General features: G+C 42.8%; 1 protein-coding gene across 5 annotated transcripts in view; it reads left to right on the top strand.

Moving 5' to 3' along the window:
• fam168a (family with sequence similarity 168 member A) overlaps nucleotides 1–24,996 on the top strand; it is a 111,377-nt gene that overhangs the window by 12,525 nt on the left and 73,856 nt on the right. For all 5 annotated transcript variants that reach the window (XM_060826202.1, XM_060826205.1, XM_060826204.1 and 2 more), the window contains exon 2: nucleotides 16,959–17,046. In XM_060826202.1, coding sequence (XP_060682185.1) covers nucleotides 16,977–17,046 — 70 coding nt within the window. In that variant the 5' untranslated portion in view covers nucleotides 16,959–16,976. The remainder of the gene's footprint in view (nucleotides 1–16,958; nucleotides 17,047–24,996) is intronic.

The raw sequence follows: 24,996 nt of genomic DNA, 5'->3' as shown, positions 1-24,996 counted from the left end.
TTATGAAACTTGAAAAGGTTCAGAAAAGATTTACAAGGATGTTGCCAGGGATGGAAAATTTGAGCAATGATGAGAGGCTAAATAGGCTGGGGCTGTTTTTCCTGGAGTGTCGGAGGCTGAGGGGTGACCTTAGAGGTTTATAAAGTCATGAAGGGCATGGATAGGATAAGTAGGCAAGGTCTTTTCGCTGGGGTGGGGGAGTCCAGAACTAGAGGGCATAAGTTTCGGGTGAGAGGGCAACTTTTTCACGCTGAGGGTGGTATGTTAATGGAATGAGCTGCCAGAGGAAGTGGTGGAAGCTGGTACAATTACAGCATTTAAAAAAACATCTGGATGGGCATGTGAATAGGAAGGGTTTAGAGGGATTTGGGCCACGTGCTGGCAAATGGGACTAGATTAGGTTAAGATATCTGGTTGGCATGGATGAGTTGGACAAAAAGGTCTGTTTCTGTGCTGTACATCTGTGACTCTAATTAAATGAAGTAAGAGTTGAGGAAGCACGACTAGACTGTAAGCACTGCATTGACTATTTAGGCCAAAAAGGCCTTTATTTACTACATATTCTGTAATTGAAACTTAAGGGATTAAGATCAGCCAGAGTAGTTAGGCAAGGGCATAAGGGAAGATAGACCAAAGATGATTAGATGGAATTTGACTTTTATAAAACCCTGCAATTTCAGATCACATGATTACCCCCAAAACCTTTTCCACCTAACACACAGTTGAGGTGTTTTTTTTTTGATGGTAGTGAATTTGCGGAATTCTTTACTGCAGAAGTCTGGATAGGCTGTTTAAGTATATTCAAGGCTAAGGCCGTCAGATTTCAGGTCACTAAAGTAATTGAGGGCTTTTGAATAAAGCAAGAAAGTGGAATTGTTCTGAAGAAGAGTCATAGCTTTGTTTCAAGAGTATTAGCTTTGTTTTTCTCTCTCCACAGATTCTGCCAGACCTGCTAAATTCCTCTGGCATTTTGTTTGTTTCAGATTTCCAGTCTCTGCAATATTTAGCTTTTATTTAAGGATTATCAGATTGACCATGATCTCATTGAATGACAGAGTGGACTTGATGTGTTGAATGATGTCTTCTGCAGCCAACAAAATACCTTTCTGAAGTTTAGTCACTGTTACAATGTTGGAAACATGCAGCTATTTTTGCATGCACACCCTCTCAGACAGTTATGTGATAATGACCAGGTCATCCTGTATTTGTGCTGTTGATTGAACAATAAATATTAGCCGCGCCATGTGGGAAAATTCAAAGTTATGCCAAGTGTCGTTTACGTCTGCCTGGGAGAGCAGGTGAGGCCTTGGCTTAAGCTCTCATTTGAAATTTTTTTGTTGTTATTACATGTACCTAAGTACAGTGAAAAGTTTTGTTTTGTGTGCAATACAGGCAGGTCGTAGGGTGTTTAGACAGTGAGGCATGGAAGGTTACGGTTGCGTGGGAGGTGCACAAAAACAAGATCAACGTTAGATTTCAAATTAGTGAGGTCCATTCAGCAGTCTAATAACAGCGGGAAAGATGATTCAGTACAGCACTGGAGCATCAGTCTTCGTTTTTGTTCTGACATCCTGCAGTGGAATTTGAATTTGATTACTATATGCTTGCTTCTGATTGTAACCTTTTCTTTATAAATCGCTGCCACATTAAAGTTGCCTCTAAATGTCTTCTGTAATTGCACCCTAATGATGGTGGCAATGCTGTATAATTGGGGAACAGCTCCTGACTCGGTTTCCCAAATTGCTGTATGCTTTGCTACTTTTTATAAATCTGAAGTATTGTATTAAAATGGAATAGAATGTTTGATCTTAAAATGGAAATTAAATATGCATGTTGAGAGGTTAATTACCTATTCAAATCTATGAAATCTGTCAGATTATTTGTGATAATCTGACTCATCTTTACTTTGAAAAGTGTATGTAATTTTATTCGGATTTAGTTCAAGCAATTTTGGAAAATATTATGAAGGTTTGGCCCCAGTTGGAAACCTTGTTATAATTTAAGTTATATTGTATTCAGAAAAGATGCTGAGTTTTTGAGAGGGTATAGTAGAGGTTTATTAGAATGGTACAGGTGTGAAAAACTTCAGGTTTGTGAAGAGACCAGAGTAGCTGAAGTTATCCCTAGAGCAGAGAATGTTAATAAGAAGTGTGATAGTGGTTCAAGATTATGAAGGAGTTTGATGGAGTAAATAGGGACAAACTGTTTCTACTGGGGAAATAGCCAGAAACTCCAGGACACAAGTTTAAGGTAATTGGCAAAAGAACAGAAGACAATAGGGAAACAAAATTACAAAGATTGAATTAGGATCTGGAATGCACTGACTAACGGAGGTGGAAATAGATTCAGTAACTTTGCAAAGGAAATTGGATAAATACTTAATGGAGAAAATGAATCTCCTTGTTTCAGGAACCGAGCAAGAGGGTGGGACTACTAGGATAACTTTCACAGACTGAGCACGTGGCTCCGAGCTGAATGATCTACTGTGATTCTGATTGTGTTCAGTTCTGTTTTATGTATGCTACTGAATGGTTATTGTAAGATATATCGTATGTAGAATCATATAGGGCTACAGCATGGTAAAAGACCCTTCGGCCCATTGCGAATGTGTGCTGTTCAAAAAAAGCATCACTTAACTTCAGATCCTGTTTTTCCAGTACTTGGCTCATGTCTTTGTATGCCATGGCATCACAGTATATATTTAAATATCTTCTAAGAATTTCTGCCTCTACTGTTGTAATATTTACTATATCATGAATGCAGCATTGTTTCCATTAACTTATATCTACCTTGATTCAACGATACCATTACAAAGAATAACGTCCTTGTATTGAAATTATGCTACTTGGGAAAGTTTGATTTCATTTCTTGTATGGGTTAACTGTTTGAATAAGGTTGAAGTGAAGGTACTAGGTTGGCTGGATTGGAGCAAGAAAAATCAGCCTCATTGCACATTCCTTATCATCCTCTCTAAAATGCCCCTATTTCCTAAGAACTTGATGTTTATTTGGGATTATATGTGTGAGGAATGCCAGCTGTTCCAGCATTGGCACCTTGAATGAAGAAAAGCAGTGGTGGAGTGGGAGACCTGTTAGTTTTACACTTGTTGCTTTGAAGAACCTAATCAAAATCTGAAATTTGCTTAGAGCAGGAAATATCTATCTTTGAATTAGTGTGTCATTAGAAAGGAAATCTACATTTTTTAAGTAGATGTGATTAAGTATGAATTGGAGAGACATTCTTTTTGCTCAAAAAAACTTTAATTTTAAAGGACGTTTGTCACGATCCACAGCAAGCATAATATGCATTTACTGCTAACCATGATTCTATCCTTTTGGCTTTACCCACTGGTTTGAATCTTACAAATATTGAAAGTTTAATCTCTATATTGCAGCTCATAGCCTTTGTGGATTTCATTTCAGTTTTCATTCTTTAATTCCTATCTTAGGACACATTGTACAATTATCCATATTCACAGCTGTGTGGTGTTTTCATATTTCTGGTCTTCATGTGCAGTGGAATGCCTTTACTTTTCAACCAGATTTCTCATTCAATTGCTATGCAACAACTCTTGCCTGTACCATTGCCCATCTCAATCCACCAATCTAATATAGTCATGTTATCTTCCGGAGTGATGGAATATGAGGAGAATTGATCAATAGCTGTCATCCTGCTGTTCAATACTGTTGTTAACACAGTGCATGCCCCTAAGAGTCCATCCACCTCAGCTCCTGCCCTCCCATTCATATTGGAAAAATATCTGACCCAGCACATTTTGTTACTCCCTCATCCTGGCTGCCCCTTGCCTTTTTGACCTCTTTCTTTCCTTTGGCTCTTCCCTTTTGACTATATCACACGCTTTTTTGTTTGATTCCAAATATCTCATTACCTTTTACATTGAATGCAGGCTTGCAATTGGCTGTATTATTAGGCATGTTCTGACTACTTCTCAAGTACACATCAACAAAGGGTTTTTGTCTCTAAAGCAGGCTGGTTCAAAGCTGTGACATCCCTATTCTCTCAGCGCTACTTCTGTAGTTGAAACAATTCTGCACTTTGGTACATTTTGATTCTAGTGAAATGTCACCACAGGATGCTTATCAGTGTCTGACAGTTCTACTGTGTTGCAGTTATGAATTATTGTTTAATTTCTTGCATTGAACTTGGATGAGTCATCTGAAGTGCTTTTACTTGTAATCTGAAGTAGTATGCCAACTGCTCAGTGCTGTCAGATCTGACAGTAGAGTGGGAGATTGGTGGAGAAAACAAGTTACTTGAGCTAATTCTCATGGCACAGGGCAATCATAACCTTGCATTCAAATAATAAATGTGCTCCTACAGTGTGAAGAATGATGGCCTTAGGTTTGTAACCTGCATTTTAAAGGAACATTTGCTTCAAGATTGAGTCTAACTTGAATTTGTTTTCGATCGTTTTCTGTCATCAGGTCTCCTAGTCTTCGTGCTTGTTAATGACTTGGATGTTGAAGGATCATGGTTATGTATCAGGCGTAATAATCCTGAGACATAGTCTCCACAAGCTTCAATGTTTTTGTGTGCTGTTCATTTGTGTAACGTTGATGGTGCTGACTGGCCGAGCATGTGGTTGACTTTGAGAAGGTGATGTGAACTACTGCAATTCATGTGCTGTTGACAGACCCTCATGCTGTTAAGGGGAAATTTGGGAATTTTGTCCCAGTGACACTGAAGAAATGCCGATGTATTTCCAAGTCAGGATAGGGAGGGGCTTGGAGGGGAATTTGCAGGTGGTGGTGCTTTTATGCTTGTTCTGCACTGGCATGAATAGAGGATCAACTGACTGATAAGGTAGAGAATGGGGAAAAGGGGGTCTTTTCAGATGGCAGCTGGTGTCTAGTGAGGGTCTGTGTTGAGACCAGAACTATTCACATTATGCATTGACAATCTGGATGAAGTAATTGAGGGCATTGTTGTGAACTTTTCAGATGACACGGGCAAGTAGTGTTAAGAAAATGGGAAGGCTGCAGAAGGACTTGGGCTAGGAGTGTGGACAAACAAGTGCAGATGAAGTACAATGTGGGACAACTAGAGGTTATGCACTTTGGTAGGAAGAATAGAGGTGCAGGCTATTTCCTAAACTGAAAGACTTCAGAAATCTGAAGCACAAAAGGACTTGGTAGTCCTTGTTCAGTATTCTCAAGGTTAGGATGCAAGTTCAGTTGGTAGTTAGGCAAATGCAATGTTGGCATTCATTTCAAGAGGACTAGAATGCAAGAGCCCACATTTGGAATATTGTGAGCAGTTTTGGTCTTCATATCGAAGGAAGAAAGTGCAGGGGAACCTCGATTATCCGAATGACATGGGCAGACACTTTCGTTAAGATATTTGATTAATCGGTTAATCGATTCAATTCCTTTCCTCTGGGCCTCTGAGTTTTCTATTAAGTCTATTCCCCATTCAGGAGACTAGCAGCAGTAGACCGTGTGCGAGGATCCCGTCCAACACTGCCCCCTTTCCTGCTCCCTCACCTGCCCCCAAACCCCATCAAACACCATCTGCCAAAACCAACACTGCCCCTCCCCAAAACCTGTCCAACTACACCCCCTCTTCCTCCCCCCAACCCCATCCAACGCCGTCTCCTTGCCTGCTCCCCCTCCTGCCCCCGAAACCCCATCCAGCACAGCCCCCTTTGCCCCTCACAACACTACTGCTACTGTCTTTTGGGAGTGTCTCCAAATAGAGAGAGAGAGAGAGAGATGCACTTGGGCATGCACTGCTTCACTTTCTAATGAGAAATGGTACTGAGCATCACGTAATCATTAACGAACGTCCCCACTTCTGACCTATGATGGACGAAAGGTCTTTGAAGCAATTGAAAATTGTTGGATCTAAGGCACTGTAGGAGTGACCTGAAGAACTCCTGCAAAGTCAAATGTGTCCCATTTAGTGCTGTGATAGTGCTACACAACGTTATTCACAATTTGAAGTCATGGATTGATGCATCTGCACCAGGCAGTTCGATGAGGTAAAGATGAAAGGTCCCAACCTGAAACATCAACTCTTCTGCTCCTTTGCTGCTTGACCTGCTGTACTTTTTCCAGCTCCAACTTTATTGACTGACTTTCCAGCATCTGCAGTCCTCACTATCTCCAGCAGGATGAGATAAAGTATATTTTTCCTCTTGTTGGTTTCCCCCACCACCTCCTGCACACCCAGTCTAACAGCAATGTTCTTATGGGCTTGCCCAGATCAATCTATAGAGCTGTTGTCAAACCATGCTTTGTGGGAATGGAAATTCCCCCATAAGAGTACTTTTTGCATCCTTGCCATCCTCTATGCCTCCTCAGAGTGTTGCTAAACATTGGAGAGAGCTAATTAATCAGCTGATAGAGGACAGTATGTGGTAATCAAGAAGTTTTCTTGCCCACATTTGACCTGATACAGTGAAACTTCAGTGTCTGGAGTCAGTGTTGAGGCTGCCAGGGCAGCTCGCTCCCACTGTAGACACCAGTGTGCTGCCACTTCTGGGTCTGTACTACCCATGTGACAGGACATATTCCGGTATAATGGTGTCTGGGACATTGTAAATTCAAATTCATCATGGAAGCCAAGGAATTTAAAATGCGTTAATTAAGTTTGGAGTAAGGAAGTTATACCAGGAAATAGTAGCTACCCACTTTGTGTTTTAAAATTGCAGAAAAATAACCACCTGGTTTGCTGATTGTTTTAAGGGACGATATCTGCTGTCCTTGCCTGGTCTGGCTTTATGCTATGTTTACAAAGTGGTCAACCCATAACTGCCCTATGAAATGGCCTAGCAAGCCAATCAATGATATCAAATCACTGGAGTCCCAGACTCATCCATTGCTCTCCTTAATTATGCCTTATCTCACTGACAGGGCAGAGGCCCATCAATGATGGTAGTACAGTGATGTTTGAGATGGAATTGCCCTGGGAATCACAATAATGATTTTGTACTCCAAGAAGCCTCATGGCATCAGATCAAACGTCAGCAAGAAATCTTCCTCCTGATTACCACCTACAGCCTTCCTTGCCTAATAAATCAGTGCTCCATATTGAACACCATTTGCTATAATCACTGAGGATAGCAGTGACACAGGAATATATTCTTTCTGAATGTTTCAATGTCCAATGCTAAGAATTATTTGGCAGTGCTACAATGAACTGACCTGGCTGTGTCCTGAAAGAGATATCTGCCAGACTGGGCCCATGATAGGGTGTGAGGTGGGGAAAAAAACCTACCTGACTACTACTACAGTAGTCTACATGTCATAGTAGTCTACATCCTTTTGAAGACCAAGTCCCATCTTCATACTAAGGACACCTTCCAACATATGTATCGCTATCACTAAGCTAAATGACGTAGTTTCAGAACAGATTTTAATAGCTCAAAACTGGACATCCATGTGATACTGAGAAAGATTCAACAAAAATGTATTATTTACACCCTCGTGGCATAATCTTCACTTCATTGCTGTGAAGTTGTGGGATAATAGACTTGGAGTAGGAGTATGCAATTTTACACCTCCTTGGCTATTTAGTGAGGTCATGTTTGATCTGGTTGTGGTCTTTATGACATCTTTCTTGCCTTCTTTCATAACCCTCAGTTCCCTTTTTTTAAAAAAAAATCCACCTCTAACTCTGCTTTGAATAAATTCAGTGACCCAGCTTCCACTGTGTCCTGGAGAAGAGAATTTCATGGACTAAGTGTCTGGGGGGCAAAAAAAAACCTCACCTCTATCTTAAAATCCAGGATCTCTTTCTCTTAAACTGTCACCTTAGTTCTATTTCATACAAGGGAATATGTCTTCTGAGAATCCCATCCGTCAATCTCTCAATCTTTTATGTTCAATAGGATCACTTCTCATTCGTCTAAATTTCAATGGTAAAGACCCAACGTGTTCAACCTTTTTTCATAAGGAAACGTTCCATTCTAGGAATGAGCCAAGTGAATGTTTTCTGCATGCAGAATGTAGTTATATCTCTGTTCAAATAAATAGATAGAAATTGTACACAGTATTGCAGATATTGTCTCACCAAGGTCCTGTACAGCTGCAGGACAATTTCTGTACTCTTTAATTCCATTTTCCTTGCATTAAACACCAACACATTATTTTCCTTACAAATAGCATGCTATCTGCAACCTAGTTCCTTCTGTACCACAGAGTTTTGCAACCTCTTCCCATTTAAATAGTTTCATGATTTTCTGTTTGTTCTGCCAAAATGGACGAGTTCACATTTCCTGTAAATTAATATTTTATTTGCAAGCTCACTCACTCTCTCAACCTGTCCATATCCCTTATGAAGACACTCAAACTCCTTGTGGCAACTTGCCTATCTTAATGTATCAACACACTTTAATTCTTTGAAGAGGTGACAAGTAGGTTAGACCAGGGCAACCCAGTGGATGTGGTCTATCTAGACTTCCAAAAGGCCTTTGATAAGGTGCCACACAGGAGGCTGCTGAGCAAGGTGAGGGCCCTTGGTGTTCGAGGTGAGCTACTGGGATGGATTGAGGATTGGCTGTCTGACAGAAGGCAGAGAGTTGGGATAAAAGGTTCTGTTTTGGAATGGCAGCCGGTGTCCCACAGGGTTCAGTTTTGAGGCCACAGCTGTTCACATTATATATTAATGATCTGGATGAAGGGACTGGGGGCATTCTAGCGAAGTTTGTCGATGATACGAAGTTAGGTGGACAGGCAGGGAGTACTGAGGAAGTGGGGAGGCTGCAGAAGGATCTAGACAGTTTGGGAGTGTGGTCCAGGAAATGGCTGATGGAATTCAACGTGAGCAAATGCGAGGTCTTGCACTTTGGCAAAAAGAATAAAAGCATAGACTACTTTCTAAACGGTGAGAAAATTTGTAAAGCCAAAGTACAAAGGGATCTGGGAGTGCTAGTCAAGGATTCTCTAAAGGTAAAGTTGAGTCTGTGATTAAGAAAGTGAATGCAATGTTGTCACTTATCTCAAGAGGGTTGGAATATAAAAGCACCGTTGTGCTACTGAGACTTTATAAAGCTCTGGTTAGGCCCCATTTGGAGTACTGTGTCCAGTTTTGGTCCCCACACCTCAGGAAGGACATACTGACACTGGAACGTGTCCAGCGGAGATTCACACGGATGATCCCTGGAATGGTTGGGCTAACATAAGAGGAACAACTGAGGATCCTGGGATTGTATTCATTGGAGTTTAGAAGATTAAGGGGAGACTTAATAGAAACTTACACGATAATACATGGCTTGGAAAGGGTGGACGCTAGGAAATTGTTTCCATTAGGCGAGGAGACTAGGACCCGTGGACACAGCCTTAAAATTAGAGGGGGTCAATTCAGAGCAGAAATGTGGAGGCATTTCTTCAGCCAGAGAGTGGTGGGCCTGTGGAATTCATTGCCGCAGAGTGCAGTGGAGGCTGGGACGCTAAATGTCTTCAAGGCAGAGATTGATAGATTCTTGATGTCACAAGGAATTAAGGGCTATGGGGAGAATGCGGATATGTGGAGTTGAAATGCCCATCAGCCATGATTGAATGGTGGAGTGGACTCGATGGGCCGAATGGCCTTACTTCCACTCCTATGTCTTATGGTCTTATATCATGCATTTTGTCTACACATCCAAGTTATTGACATAGATTTTGAATAATTGAGGCCCTTGCACTGATTCTTGTAGTACTCTACTTGTTACAGTTTGCCATCTGAAAAAATGCTCTTTTATTCCTCCTCTCCGCTTCAATTAGCTAACCAATGTTTTGATCCGTGCGAGCATGTTACCATAAACACCATGAGTCCTTACTGGGTTTTGTAATATTTTGGATGGCACATTGTCAAGTGCCTTTTTAGAAATCCAAATGCACAACATGCACAGGTTTTCCTTCATCCATTCAGCAGAAAAAAAAACAAAGAACTGTGGATGCTGGAAATCTGAATCAAAAACAGAAATTACTGAAGAAACTCAGGAGGTCTGGTCATATCAGAACTTCATTCTTTCTAAAGAAAGGTCACTGGAGCGTGAACTTTGCTTTCTCTCCACAAATGCTGCCAAACCTCCTGAGTTTCTTCAGCTATTTGTTTCTGTCCCCTTCATCCACCTTGTTTGTTCCTTCATCAAAAAACTTTAAGTATATTTTCAACATCTTTCCCTTTTACAGAACTATGTTGATACAGTCTGATCTCAGTATGATCATCTAAGTATCCTGCTATAGCCACCTTAATAATGGATTCTCCCAGTTTCCCCATGATAGATGTTTACCTAACTGGCTGATGGCTTCCTTCTTTCTGTCTCCTTCTTTTCATGAAAAATGTTAGTTTTCTAATCTGTCGAGGTCCATGCAGAATTACTTCAAATCTGAAGCCACTTCTTTTAAGATCCTTAATGTGTTTATCTAGTCATTGAACTTGACATACTTTAGGTCTAATAGTTTTCCCCAGCACCTTTCTCTCCTGACAATGGAGATTGTTTTATGTTTCTCTTATCAGTTTCACCTCTTGATTCCCAAAAACTTTGGGAAGTTTTTCTAAGTCTTCTACAGTGGAGACAGATTGTCTTAATTTCCTTCATTTCCATTGTCTATTCTTCACACATAGAGGACCAACAATAGCTTTAGTCACTCTTTTCCCATTGAAATACTTGCAGAACTGTTTGTTGGCTGCTCTTTTATGACTCGAAAGTTTTCTCTCATTTTATTTTCTCTCTCACTGCATATTATAATTGTCCTTAAAATCTGGCAGTCTTCTGACCTACCACTAATCTTTGCAGATTTTTACTTTAGTTGTATTTCTTATTTAGCCATTATTTTCCAATGTTTCTTTTTCACTGGGAAAAATATTTGTCATTTTAAAAGCCTTCCACTGCTATTTTATCTTTTATCTTAATTTTCCAGCTTGCTGTAGCTGACCCTGCCTTTATAGTGTTGTATGGTAGTCCTACTGTAACACCGTAGTTGCATTCCAGCAAAACCTTGCTTAATAGAAATAATGGGGCTTGTGGGAAAAGTGGGGTTAGGCACAGACCTGCAAAGAATATCACTCACGATCGCTTAAAAATTATCCAAAAGTCTAACACAAAGTATAGCACAACCTAAATAAAGTTTGAAATCCTATTTATGAATGAAACAAAATAAAATTATCACAGTAAATTTAAAAATATGTAAGAAAGCTGCGCTCCATACAATATCTCTCACACGTCTGGTGGCAGCTGATATCGATGCAAGCACAGAATGGCACACAGACCAGTACCGACATTGCACATGCACAGAATGGTGCGGACAACAGCACATGTGCAGTATGAAGCGGGTGAACCAGTCCCCGCTGGAATCTCACTTTTGTGAACGGAGGTAAGTGTTCTCAAAAATATAGTTCCTAATTCTCCAGTGATGTTGTAGCTAAATCGCACTGCTGAAATGTGCGTTATCCAAGAACTTATCTTTTATGTTAGGTTTCAAACACGAGTTTTACCAAACCTTTCCCCTTTATTGAACCATGTTCAGTAACATGATGACATCTCAAGTGTTGCAGCATCCACTCAGAACTGGACTTGTCAGCGTAGAATTTTGTATTGTAGTCTCTAGAGACTCCAAACTTTTCCCTTCACTGAGCCATGTTCAATAACTGCCTACAGGCTCCTTTACCATATCATTGGTTAATATTGTCTCGTTCATTCAGAGGTCTAGAACAGTCTGATGCTTGGTTGCCTCTCAGAATAATGGTCTAAGAAATTGTCCTAGATGCACTCTATTAGCTTATTTTCTGGGCTACCTTTGCTGATCTGGTTCAACCCAATCTGCATATTGATTATCATCTCCAATGATTATTGTGGTACCTTTATTATATGCTCCATTTATTTCTTCTTGTACACGTTCTTAATGTAACTATCTTTGGGGCTATACACTGCTCCTGCAGGTGACCTCTACCTTTTATTTTTTCTTTCTACCTAAATTGATTTTGTATCTTGCTGTTTGAAGATGTGTCAATCTCTCACTACTGTATGAATTATATCCTCCGTTTCCATTATCTTTTCCTGATCAGATCAGAAATGTGATCAAAGTTCTGGAGTTCTGCCACATCAAGTTGTGGACGGTGGTGGACAGTTCCATGAACTTAACCATCCTCAATGATGATGGAGTGTTCAACACAGGGATGATAAGGATGAAGCAATTGTAACCATCTTTGATCAGAAATGCTGAGTGGATAAGCCATCTCTGCTGCCTCTTGAAATGATTTGCTCAGCTGTTGAAAGCAGCTGAGCAAATGGGATACAATCAAGGTAACGGGCCCAACAAAATCCTGGCTGTACTGCTGACAACTTGTGCTCCGGAACTAATTGCACATCTAGCCAAGTTTGTCTATTGCAGCCACATTTAAGCAACTTGTATTTATCTGACAAATTGAAATAATTGCCCAATTATGCCTTTTCAACAAAGCTACTGCGTCATCAAATCTACTCCCAATCATCAAAATAGTGAAAGATATTTTCATCAGATGGCACCTAATCTTCAGTAATTTGGACAAAGGTGTTCACATTGACTTTCATCCAGGTCATTCATTTCCAAACCTCATTGCAAACTTGGCCTAAACATGGACCAAAATCTCAATTCCAGAGGTGAGTGAGATTGATTAGCCATAATAGTAAAGTAGCCCATTACCATCTATGACATCAGCAAGCTTAATAAAACTAAAGTCAGTTAGGAGGTTTTTCAACTTGGCTGGAGTCTTACTTAGCTTGATGCACATGAGAGATGATTGATCTCCAACAACCAGACCTTGCAGCAAAGATTCATTGGGGCAGCAATAACAAGGTAATTTGTTTTAATAACTTGGTTGATTATTTCTCAGGGATAGTTCTCTTACTCTTTCCTCATCTAGGAGGGCAGGTAAAACCTTGGTTTAATGTTCCACCAGAAAGGTCACATATCAAATGATGCAGCATCACTCAGAATTGAAGTCGTCAACCTAGATTTTCCTACTCACGCCAGTAGGGTGGCACTTGAACCCATAAAGTTAAATCAGAGGCCAGAGCTTTACCAACTGAGCCATGGACATCTCAGACCAGAAGAGGGGAAGTTTGATATTCAGTACTAGTGTAGCTGTGCAAATAATGAAGCAGTCCATGTTTGCAACATGATTTGTACAGTGTTTGGCGTGAAGGCCAGGCAGCATCCGAGGAACAGGAGAATCCACTTTTCGGGCATAAGCGCTCCTCAGGGAATGAAGAAGGGCTTATGCTCGAAACATCGATTTTCCTGCTCCTCGGATGCTGCCTGGCCTGCTGTATTTTTCCAGCACCACATTTTTCAACTCTGATCTCCAGCATCTGCAGTCCTCACTTTCTCCCAGTGTTTGGTGTGGGCTATTAAGTGGTTAGAAACGTCTTGCACCTGCATGGTTACACTTCACACCTTAAGTGAGAACCTAAACAGTCCTCGTCATTTAAAGCATTCTTTTTGTTGAATCCTCCATCATCCATGTCAAATATAACCATTGCCCATAATCATAACTGGACCAGCCACATGTACACACTGGGGGTGCTAGAGCAAGTCAGGGTATTCTGCAGCAAAAAATGCCTCCTAAGTCCTCTGAGACTTGAGCAAGTAATATAAGCTAATGTTTTAAATATACCAAGTTGTTGCTCATACTGCTTCCTTTTCTGGTCCCTTATGGCAGACAGTTCTACCCTCTTCAGTGATGACCCCTTCTTGCTCACATTTGCTAGTATCACTTCTCACAAAACAGTTATCAGCACTCCATCCTTGCAAACTACTGCTCCATCTCAAATTCCCTGAAATCTTTGTGCCATTTCCTCCAAAATCTGTGCCACTTTTTCATAGAACTTCAGGTTTAATCCTCTGATCAGGTTTCTGCTTCTCTACAGTACCGAGATGACTCTTATCAAAATCTCCTTATCCTTCTCAACCTATGATCTTTTGCAATTATCCCTACACTCCAGTGTCTTTCCAGCATGTCCAGTTGAGTGATACTGTACTCAACTGATTCCAAACAATTACCTGTTGTGACTTCTCTTCCTGCTTCCACACCATTCCCTCTGGACTCACTCAGGCCTCTTCATGTTTCTCATCTATATTTTGCCTCATGGTGCCACTACCCCCAAAATACATTTAGTTTCTACATGTAAGTTGTTAGCATGTAACATTGAGAAAGGAATGAGTGAAAACCACCCTGTCCAGTCTTGAATAATAACGGAAAGTGCTGGAGAATCTCAATAGGTCTGGCACCATCTATAGAGAGAACAAGTGAGAAAATGTTTTGAGTCACAAGAGTCTCCTATGGAATGGAACAGGACTGGAAAATGATGGTGCACTGTACTTACATTGTTGACAGTGGGTGAAGTAGTAAGTGGATGGTGTGGTTGCTTAGACCAAAAGATAAAGGAAGTGCTAATTGCAGTAAAGGAGTGATCTTGATGCAAAATAGATATTAATGATGACTGCGGATAATTGAAAATAGGTTATCTTTGCTGAGAGCAAACCTATGCAAACAAGAAATGGGCATGAGGATGCTGAGGGTGAAGAGTTGTGATTAAAGTAGAGGACAGTGTTCATGCTGTAAAGGTGATGAACACAATGGCTGAATCTGAAAATTGTTAAGTGCTTAGGCAGTAGATGAGGTGTCATTCCTTCAACTGCATTGGGCTTCGCTGGAAAATCATGGCTAGTCTATGGTGGAAGTATTAACATGGGGAGAAAGACAATGTATTGAATGTCAGGAAAGTCAGGGTCATTCCTGATCTATGGATAAAGTGGAGTTAGTCTACAAAGTGGTCACCAGGTCTATGCTTACTGTTGCCAGTGTACAAAAGTGATTACAGTAGATTAAATTGAAAGACTTACAATAACGACTTCACCTTGAAGGTATATTTGGAGCCCTGATTAATGAGGAGGGAAGAGGTAAAAGGGTATATGTTACACCTTATGTAATTGATTGGGCAGTACTCTGGGGGTAAAGTCACCAGAGTACTATCGGACTATAGGCTGCATTCATTAGAGACAAATGATGGTGGTTTAATGAGCTTTGCTATGCCTCAGATGAGGGGAGAGGTGGAGAAAGAGGATCATTCATGGCAACCTCAACCAGTATAGAAATTAAAACTTTATTGTTTGTTTCACTTTGCATTGCAAATCACCTGTCCAGTCAACTGAGCTTCCCAATTATTCCCTGCTTCCTTTTTATTGTCAGCTAATTCTCTCTTCTCCCAAGCAAACTGAATAATCTGTTCCTTTCTTAGATGTTTGGAATACCCAATTGGTGATATGAGTTATATGAATAATACAAAGCATGGTGGTACCCATCATGCAAGACAGTAGTACTGATTTGATGGGATAAAAGACTGTGTTCACTGTTACATAATCAGGAATCCAAACTGTAGTGTGTTTTGTAGTGCACCAAGCTCCTACTGTGTACAATTCTAATACTCATAGTAAGTTGGTAATGATAGGCTGAAAAGCCCCAATGTGTTGTGCAGCTGCAGTTGGAACTGTTCGTCTGAGGTGGAAACAGAATTTTATCAGATCATTTGCCCAGCACAGCTGACATTTCATTGTGTTCAGACCCCTCCTTCTGAGAAATTAACCATATAGACAAAACCCATTAGGGCCAGAGACTCCTGGACTTGTCATTTTACAGCTCCCTGGACAGTTTTACATTGTGGTTTTTCCCCTAGCTGCCTGGTGCCATTATGGTTTTCATTTATCTGTTGCTTTCTGTCGCATCACTGCCTTTCCCATTTGTTCTTTCCTCTCTCTCACCAACCCTACTTTCCTTGTACTTAAAGATTGAAGTTACACAAAATCATAAGCATGACCTTTGTAAGCAAAATGAATTTAAAATTTGGCATTCTTGCACTGGTCCTGATAAGTATAAAGTGAATAGCTTCAATGTCGTGTCTTTTTTTCTCAGAAGTACTCAGGTTCTGCACTGCCAAGTGACTATTTCCTTAAAAGTTTAATTCTGTTTCCCACTGCAGACTTGGTGTTTATTTCCAGCATTATCTGTATTGATATTGGCCAGTCCTTTTTAGATGTTGTGAGGGACAGCAGGAAGTGAGTGAAATGCGGGTTTCTTTCCCTTTGTCTAAGTGGTGAAGTGTGGTCCTTCTCAAATATTGGATTTTAAGCCTCAAAATTGTGATGGATTGGGCTTGGAATCTGGATTATAACCAGAGATCATAGGCATTCAGGTCGGAGGGTAAGAGTCAGGGCCAGAGCCAGAGTCAAATATTCTGTTTACACCCAAGTCAAAGGCATCAATTTCTACCTTCAATCCTTATACGGTTGTAATAGAGGTTTGCAGTAGAGAAAAAGACGCTTTGATCCGTCATGTCTGCACTGTTCAAAAGCAACCAACTAACATGTCTATTTCCATTTTCCAGCACTTGACAATATGCATAGTGATTTTTATTCTGATAAAACTAAAACTTGGCTTGATGCTATGCTACAGTTGAACTTGATGTGTGCATACCTGTGTGATTCATTTTGGGCTTTTGGCTAAGTATTTATAGGAAAATAGAGTTTGGAGGCAGGTATCTTTCTGTATAACTCAAAGAATAACATTGATAATTCCATACTATCATGTAGATCATCTTTACTAAGGATATTAGACTATTTTGCAGTGGACCAGTGTGGAGTTTTAACAATCTAGGTGAATTTCTTCTGTTCATGATTTAATCGGATTTTCATATTTGCTCATAATTAAGCTTCAGTTCTGGAAATAACTGAAAAAATTGTGTATGCATTCTATACTTAAAAAGCCAGATTGTGCATTTCTGAATGGTTAGCCCCCTTACTAGTTGGTGCTTTATTGCCTTTTTAAAAAAAATTCTTGCATGACTGTGTTAATATCCAGGATGTGGCTGGTTACTGTTTATATCAACAAATGGAAAACAATTCCTTCTACACAGCAATCATTGCTGTAACAAAAAGTGTATACTTTATCTAAATATTATTCTCTTTTCTCAGAGTTCCTAGTCTTCCATCATGAACCCTGTTTACAGCCCCGTTCAACCTGGGACTCCTTATGGAAATCCTAAAAACATGGCTTACACAGGTAAATCTGCTTTATTTTATTTGACATGTCCATTTGATTAAAGGAGGCATCAATCTTCGATGGTAATCCATTCTGAAAAAAAATGTTTAAACTAAATAATTTTGCGTACACAATCTTGTGATAAAAATCTGGAGAGGGGAGATTTAGCAATTAAGCATATGCCCTTTTACTCAGATGTTATCAACGCGATTTCTATTGTAGTTCCACCTTAAAAGTATTTTAAGCTGGCAATTTGGCTTAATTCTTGAAAATTTATTTCATATGTGCCTACCAGATTTGTGCCATCATATTACTTTGTAATGAATGGATGATTAAACTCAACCAAACTACAGCTGCTTTCTTAGCCTCGTGAATGCTAACCTGTACTGATTCCCCAAAGAGTAATTAGATTCAGTATTTTATTATTGGATTTTTCTCTCCATTCATTCATGGGATGTGCGAATCACTAGCTGGTGGCAGCGATTATTGTCCATCCTGTTGCCCTTGAAAAGGTGGTGGTGGTGACCTGCTGCAGTTGAGCTGTAAATGGATCCACAGTTGCTGTTATGAATGATTGCTGTGTGGTGCGAGATAGTTTTGAATTTTATTTATTGACTCATCGTTGAAGGATGCCAGGTGACTTGGTCAACCAAGATCTGACAATATTGCACTTAATCCCACTTTGTACCTCTTGGCCTTTAGCCCTAGAGACTATAGTGATACAACTAAATGCCTAAATACCGCATAAACATTGAGAGTTCAGCCACTCTTTCAGGTAATGAGTTCCATACTCCAACTAACCCCTTGGTGAAAAGAACAATACTACTGCGTTATATTCTTAATGTGTTTCTCTGGAATAGAAGTGGTTCAAGTTCCGTCTGTTCCAGAAGTGTTGTCATAACAAGTCTGATCACTTTGATTAAAATGTTTAAACTTGAGAAATGAAGCTGACCCTTCAGGTCCTTATGCCAATTTCAACATTCAATGCAATCAAGGCTGATCATAGAATCCAAGCTGAAAAATGTGTTGCTGGAAAAGCGCAGCAGGTCAGGCAGCATCAAAGGAGAAGGAGAATTGATGTTTCGGTCATAAGCAGGCTAAGATAAAAGATAGGGAGGAGGGACTTGGGGGAGGGGCGTTGGGAATGCGATAGATGGAAGGAGGTTAAGGTGAGGGTGATAAGCCGGAGAGGGGGTGGGGCCGGAGAGGTCAGGAAGAAGATTGTAGGTCAAGAAGGCGGTGCCGAATCTGAGGACTGAGAAAAGTTGGGGGGAGGGGAAATGAAGCTAGAGATATCTGCATTCATCCCTTGTGGTTGGAGAGTTCCTAGGCGGAAGAGGAGTCGCTCTTCCTCCAGGCGTTGTGTTGCCATGGTCTGGCGATGGAGGAGGTCAAGGACCTGCATGTCCTTGGCGGAGTGAAAGGGGGAGTTAGTGTTCAGCCACAGGGCGGTTGGGTTGGTTGGTGCGGGTGTCCCAGAGGTGATCTCTGAAATGTTTTGCAAGTAGGCGGCCTGTCTCCCCAATGTATAGGAGGCCACATCGGGTGCAGCGGATGAAGTAAATGATGTGTGTGGAGGTGCAGGTGAATTTCTGATAAATATTGAAGGATCCCTTGGGGCCTTGGAGGGAAGTGTGGGGGGAGTTGTGGCCGCAAGTTTTGCATTTTTTGCGGTTTCAGAGGAAGGTGCCGGGAGTGGAGGTTGGGTTGGTGGGAGAGGGTGTGAATCTGACAAGGGAATCGCGGAGGGAGTGGTCTTTCTGGAATGCTGATAGGGGTTGGGAGGGAAATATATCCTTGGTGGTGGGGTCTGTTTGGAGGTGGCGGAAATGACAGAGGATGATCCCATGTATCTGGAGGTTGGTGGGGTGGTAGGTGAGGACTGGTGGGGTTCTGTCCTGGTGGCGATTGGAGGGATGGGGTTCAAGGACGGAGGAGCGGGAAGTGGAGGAGATGTGGAGAGCGTCGTCAACCACGTCTGAGGGGAAATTGCGATCTGTGAAGGAGGAGGCCATCTGGGTTGTTTGGTATTGGAATTGGTCCTCCTGGGAGCAAATGCGGCGAAGGAATTGGGAATATGGGATGGCGTTTTTACAGGGGGCAGGGTGGGAAGAGGTGTAATCTAAGTAGCTGTGGGAGTCAGTCGGTTTATAGTAAAAGTCCGTGTTGAGTCGGTCATCTGAGATAGAGATGGAGAGGTCTAGGAAGGCGAGGAGGAGTCTGAGACGGTCCAGGTAAATTTGAGGTCGGGGTGGAAGGTGTTAGTAAAGTGGATGAACTGTTCAACCTCCTCATGGGAGCACAAGGTAGCGCCGATACAGTCATCAATGTAGCGGAGGAAAATGTGGAGGGTGGTGCCAGTGTAGCTGCGGAAGATGGACTGTTCCACATATCCAATGAAGAGGCAGGCATAGCTGGGGCCTATGTGGGTGCCTGTGGCTACTCCTTTGGTTTGGAGGAAGTGGGAGGATTGGAAGGAGAAGTTAAGAGTGAGGACCAGTTCAGTCAGTCGAAGGAGCATGTCAGTGGTTGGTTCGGTGGGAAAGGAAGAAGCGGACGGCTTTGAGGCCTTCGTGATGGGGAATTGAGGTGTATAGGGACTGGATGTCCATGGTGAAGAGAAGGCGTTGGGGGCTGGGGAAGCGAAAATCATGGAGGAGGTGGAGGGCATGGGGGGTGTCCCAAACGTAGGTGGGGAGTTCTTGGACTAAGGGTCAAGGTATGCAGAGGTGAGTTCGGTGGGGCAGGAGCAGGCTGAGACAATGGGTCAGCCAGGACAGTCAGGTTTGTGGATTTTGGACAGGAGGTAGAAACGGACGGTGCGGGGTTGTGGAACTATGGGGTTGGAGGCGGTGGATGGGAGATCCCCTTAGGTGATGAGGTTACGGATGGTCTGGGAGATGATGGCTTGGTGGTGGGAGGTGATTTCATGGTCAAGGGGGCAGTAGGAGGGGGTGTCCGTGAGCTGGCATTTAGCCTCAGCAATATAAAGATCTGTGCGCCAAACTCCCACTGCGCCTCCCTTATCTGCCAGTTTGTGATGGTGAGGTTGGGTTTGGAGGGAGTGGAAGGCTGCACGTTCTGAGAGTGAGGGGTTGGAGTGGGTGAGAGGGGTGGAGAAGTTGAGGCAGTCAGTGTCACGGAGGCAGTTGGCTATGAAGCGGTTAAGGGCGGGTAAGAGGCCAGCACAGGGTGTCCAGGTGGATGGGGTGTGTTGGAGGCGGGAGAAGGGGTCATCAGAGGGTGGGCGGGAGTCCTGGTTGGAGAAGTAGGTGCGGAGGCGAAGGTGACAGAAGAATTGTTCGACGTCTCGCCATGTGTTGAATTCGTTAATCCGGGAGCATAGGGGATGAAGATGAGGCCTCTGCTGAGGACTGATCTTTCATCCTCAGAGGGGGAGGTTTGGAGGGATGGTGAAAATACGGCAGGGCTAGGAGCTAGGACCTGGTGTTGGGCTGGAGCGGGGTTAGGCGTGGGGGCGGGGATCAGCGCCGGGGCGGAGACCCATTTGATGTGGTCGGTGTGTAGGTGAGTGACATCACTGGGGGCAGAAGTGGCTGTGGCGAATGCAGAAACCCCCACCTTTTCCTCCGCTACATTGACTGTATCGGCTCTACCTCATGCTCCCACGAGGAGGTTGAATAGTTCATCCACTTTACTAACACCTTCCACCCGGAGCTCAAATTTACCTGGACTGTCTCACACCCCTCCCTCCCCTTCCTAGACCCCTCCATTCCTATCTCGGACGACCGACTCAACATGGACGTATACTATAAACCGACTGACTCCCACAGCTACCTAGATTACACCTCTTCCCACCCTGCCCCCCTGTAAAAACGCCATTCCATATTCCCAATTCTTTCGCCTTTGCCGCATCTGCTCCCAGGAGTACCAATTCCAATACCGAACAACCCAGATGGCCTCCTCCTTCAAAGACCGCAATTTCCCCTCAGACATGGTTGATGATGCTCTCCACCACATCTCCTCCACTTCCTGCTCCTCCGCCCTTGAACCCTGCCCCTTCAATCGCCACCAGGACAGACCCCACCAGTCCTCACCTACCACCCCCAACCTCCAGATACATCGGATCATCCTTCGTCATTTCCACCACCTCCAAACGGACCCCACCACCAAGGATATATTTCCCTCTCCACCCCTATCAGCGTTCCGGAAAGACCACTCCCTCCGCGATTTCTTTGTCAGATCCACCCCTCTCCCCCAACCTCCACTCCCGGCACCATCCCCTGCAACTGCAAAAAATGCAAAACTTGCGCCCACACCTCCCCCCACACTTCCCTCCAAGACCCCAAGGGATCCTTCAATATCCATGAGAAATTCATCTGCACCTCCAAACATCATTTACTTTATCCGCTGCACCCGATGTGCCCTCCTGTACATTGGGGAGACAGGCCGCCTATACATTTGGGAGACAGGCCGCCTACTTGCGGAACATTTCAGAGAACACCTCTGGGACACCCGCACCAACCAACCCAACCGCCCCGTGGCTGAACACTTTAACTACCCCTCTCACTCCGCCAAGGACATGCAGGTCCTTGGCCGCCTCCATCGCCAGACCATGACCTGGAGGAAGAGCGACTCATCTTCCGCCTAGGAACCCTCCAACCACAGGGGATGAATGCAGATTTCTCCAGCTTCCTCATTTCCCCATCCCCCACCTTTTCTCAGCCCAACCCTCAAACTCAGCACCGCCTTCTTGACCTGCAATCATCTTCCCGACCTCTCCACCCCCACCTCCTCTCCGGCCTATCACCCTCACCTTAACCTCCTTCCACCTATCGCATTTCCAACGCCCCTCCCCCAAGTCCCTCCCCCAAGTCCCTCCTCCCTCCCTTTTATCTTGGCCTGCTGGACACACTTTCCTCATTCCTGAAGAAAGGCTTATGCCCAAAACGTCGAATCTCCTGTTCTTTGGATGCTGCCTGACCTGCTGCGCTTTTCCAACATGTTTTCAAGCTCTGATCCCCAGCATCTGCAGTCCTCACTTTCTCCTGATCATGGAATCCCTACAGTATGGGAGCAGACCATTTGCCTATCAAGTCCACACCAAATGTCCGAACAGCATCGTTCCCATCTGTAACCCTGTATTCCCCATGGCTAATCCATCTAATCTACATATCCCTGGACACTATGGATAATATGCCTGACCTGCACATCTTTGGACTGTGGAAGGAAACCAGAGCACCCGGTGGAAATGCACGCAGACATCGAGAATGTGTAAACTACACGCAGATAGAGGCCCGAGGGTGGAATTGAACCTAGCCACCGTGCCCAGTTCAGGTTTGGAATGCACTGCTTGGAAGTGGTGTCACAGTCTAAGGATATGAGGTAAACCATTTAAGATTGAAGAGGAATTTCTTCATCCAAAGCGTGGTCTGTCTGTGGAATTTCCTACCACAGAAAGCAATCAATGATAAAACATTATATGATTTCAAGAAAAAGTTGGATATAACATTTGGGACTAAAGAGATCAATGGATATGGAGGAAGAAAAGCAGGAACAGGCTATTGAGTTGGATGATTGGCCATAATCATAATTAATGACAGAGCAGTTTTGAAGGGCCTAATGGCCTACTCCTGTCCCTATTTTCTATGTTTGTTTGATGGGTAGATTCCATTGAGGTGTTCAAGGGGGTATAGATACTTAGTTAAATTGAACGAATGTGCAAAATAATGCCAAAAGACAGGATAATGGCAGTATGCTGTGAGGCTCATTTAGAGGACCAATTCAGCATGATGGGCTGAATGGTCTCCTGCACCAGTGATTCTGAATCTACCCTCTAAAATGCTTCAGAATGATATTTAATGTGTTAATAAGGTTACTACTTATTCTTCTAAGCTGCAGAAAGTAGAGACCCAAATTATTCAATCTCCTCTTATCAGACCACCGCATCATCCTTTGAACCATTTAGTGAATCTTTGCCGTATTGCCTCTGAGATAACAGTAAAACCATCTTTACTTTTTAAAACCACAACAATAGGCAGATGTACTGATTTTAAACCAAGGAATTTGTGGAAGATAATGTTGCACTTTTTAAAAATAAAATTGCTTGGGGGATCTAATATGGCGGCGATCTGAGAAGATCACACTGCAGAGCTTTGCATCGCAGTAGGAGCAGGACGGTCCTTTAACCCACCCAACTCAGGTCATCAGGGTTTCTTGGGGTGTTGGAAAGATTGTGGAGCCCCAAGAAACATTTAAAACTTGACTTAGCTGTATTTTCAGCTGTCCAGAAATGCTTAAAAAAGGAGGAACCTCTGAGGCCAGACCCACAGCTCAGCCTGCAGCAGCCTCGGAGGCGATTACTCTCCAGGACCTGGTGAACCAGCTCTCGAAATCTTGCGAGATGTTGGGGAAACAGATTGCAGAGAAGCTGGCTCCAGTCTCTCGCATGAGAAGCATGAGCAGCAGCTGGGAGAACTGGAGAAGTGGACGGATGAAGTGGAGCACAGGGTCACAGTGGTGGAAGCTGATGCCAGTTCATTCAAGGGCGAGATCCAAGCCCTGAAGATGCAGCTTCGTAATTTGCGTGACCAAGTGGATGATCTTGAAAACAGGGGCAGGAGAAAAAACATTCAGATCATCGGTCTGTCTGAGGGTAAGGAAGGTGAGCGGCCTTCGGAATTTGTTGAAGATTGGGTTGCGAAATTCCTTGACTTGGAGACTGGCATGAGAGGATTGAAGATAGAGAGGCTCACCGGGTCGCAGCACAGAGGTCGGGTCTGGGTCAACGCCCTCGTCCTTTCCTGGTGCGGTTCCATCATTACCGGGATAAGGAGAGAGTCATGGAGGCTTCCAGACTCCAGGGGAAGGATCCAAAGGCCCTAATTTATGAGGGCTCTAAGATCATGTTTTTTCAGGACTTTTCAGCGGCGGTGATCCAGAAACGAAAATCGTATGATGGTGTCAAGAGAAGCCTGAAGGAGCTTGGGATTCATTACTCCCTGAGATATCCGGCAGTGCTTCGAATCACCTTGGATGGATCCATGCATCTCTCTGACACATCGGAGAAGGCAAGAGACTTTGTGGTCAAACTAACCTAATTTAAACAATTGTAATATGTATAAATATTGTTGCTTGGGTATGCGTTTATCATTCTGTAAAAGAAATGTAGGAAATCCGGTTGGAGCTTTGTTTTTCCCCTTTTTTTTCCTCTTGATAATAATTTGGTTCAAAGTATGTCTGGCGGTGGTTAAGATGTACATTTTAAATTTCTAAGTTAGGACATACCAAAGGATGGGTAGGGTATTTATTCCCCCTTTTTTAAATAAAAGATTTTTTTAAATTCATATTGATATTCTATGGGGTGTTTATTCTTTTTAGCTTGTGCTTGCGATGCGGCTCTAGCTGCAAATGAAGGTGGTTGAGATGGTTAGATGCCTATTTATGGGCAGTTCGGGACGGGTAGTTGCTCCCTCCGGGCAGGGGATGAGTTCCTCTCCTCAGCGCTGTTGGCGCTTTATATGGTGGTTTGTTTTCTGTTTTTTATTTTTAATAATTTTGTATATTTGTTAAATGTAGTGGTTGTAGTTTATGTAGTTTTTTTATATTTGGTGGATCATGTGGCACCAAGACTCAGCAATTTGTGGTCCGGGTTCCTCCTCTCTGGAATTTAAATGTAATTGCGGAAGATTATGGCTAATGATTTGATTAAATGGTGTACCTGGAATATCAAGGAAAGTCACTCACCAATTAAGAGGAAGAAGGTACTCTTCAGTCTTAGAAAGGAGAAGGTGGATATTGCTTTGTTGCAAGAGACACATTTGGATGACAAGGAGCATCTGAAATTACAGCAGAATGGCTTTGACCAAGGTTATTTTTCATCATTTAATACCAGAAATAGGGGAGTGGCTATATTGGTAAGGAAAAATCTCTCATTTAAATTGTTGGAATGTGTTACGGGAGGTTTGTAATTCTTAAAGACTTGATAAATGGGGAAGAATATGGCTTTTT

The sequence above is a fragment of the Hemiscyllium ocellatum genome, chromosome 6 (assembly GCF_020745735.1).
Source record: "Hemiscyllium ocellatum isolate sHemOce1 chromosome 6, sHemOce1.pat.X.cur, whole genome shotgun sequence".
Lineage (NCBI taxonomy): Eukaryota > Metazoa > Chordata > Chondrichthyes > Orectolobiformes > Hemiscylliidae > Hemiscyllium > Hemiscyllium ocellatum.
Note: the sequence above shows the minus strand (reverse complement) of the source record. Positions and strands in the feature narration are given on the sequence as shown.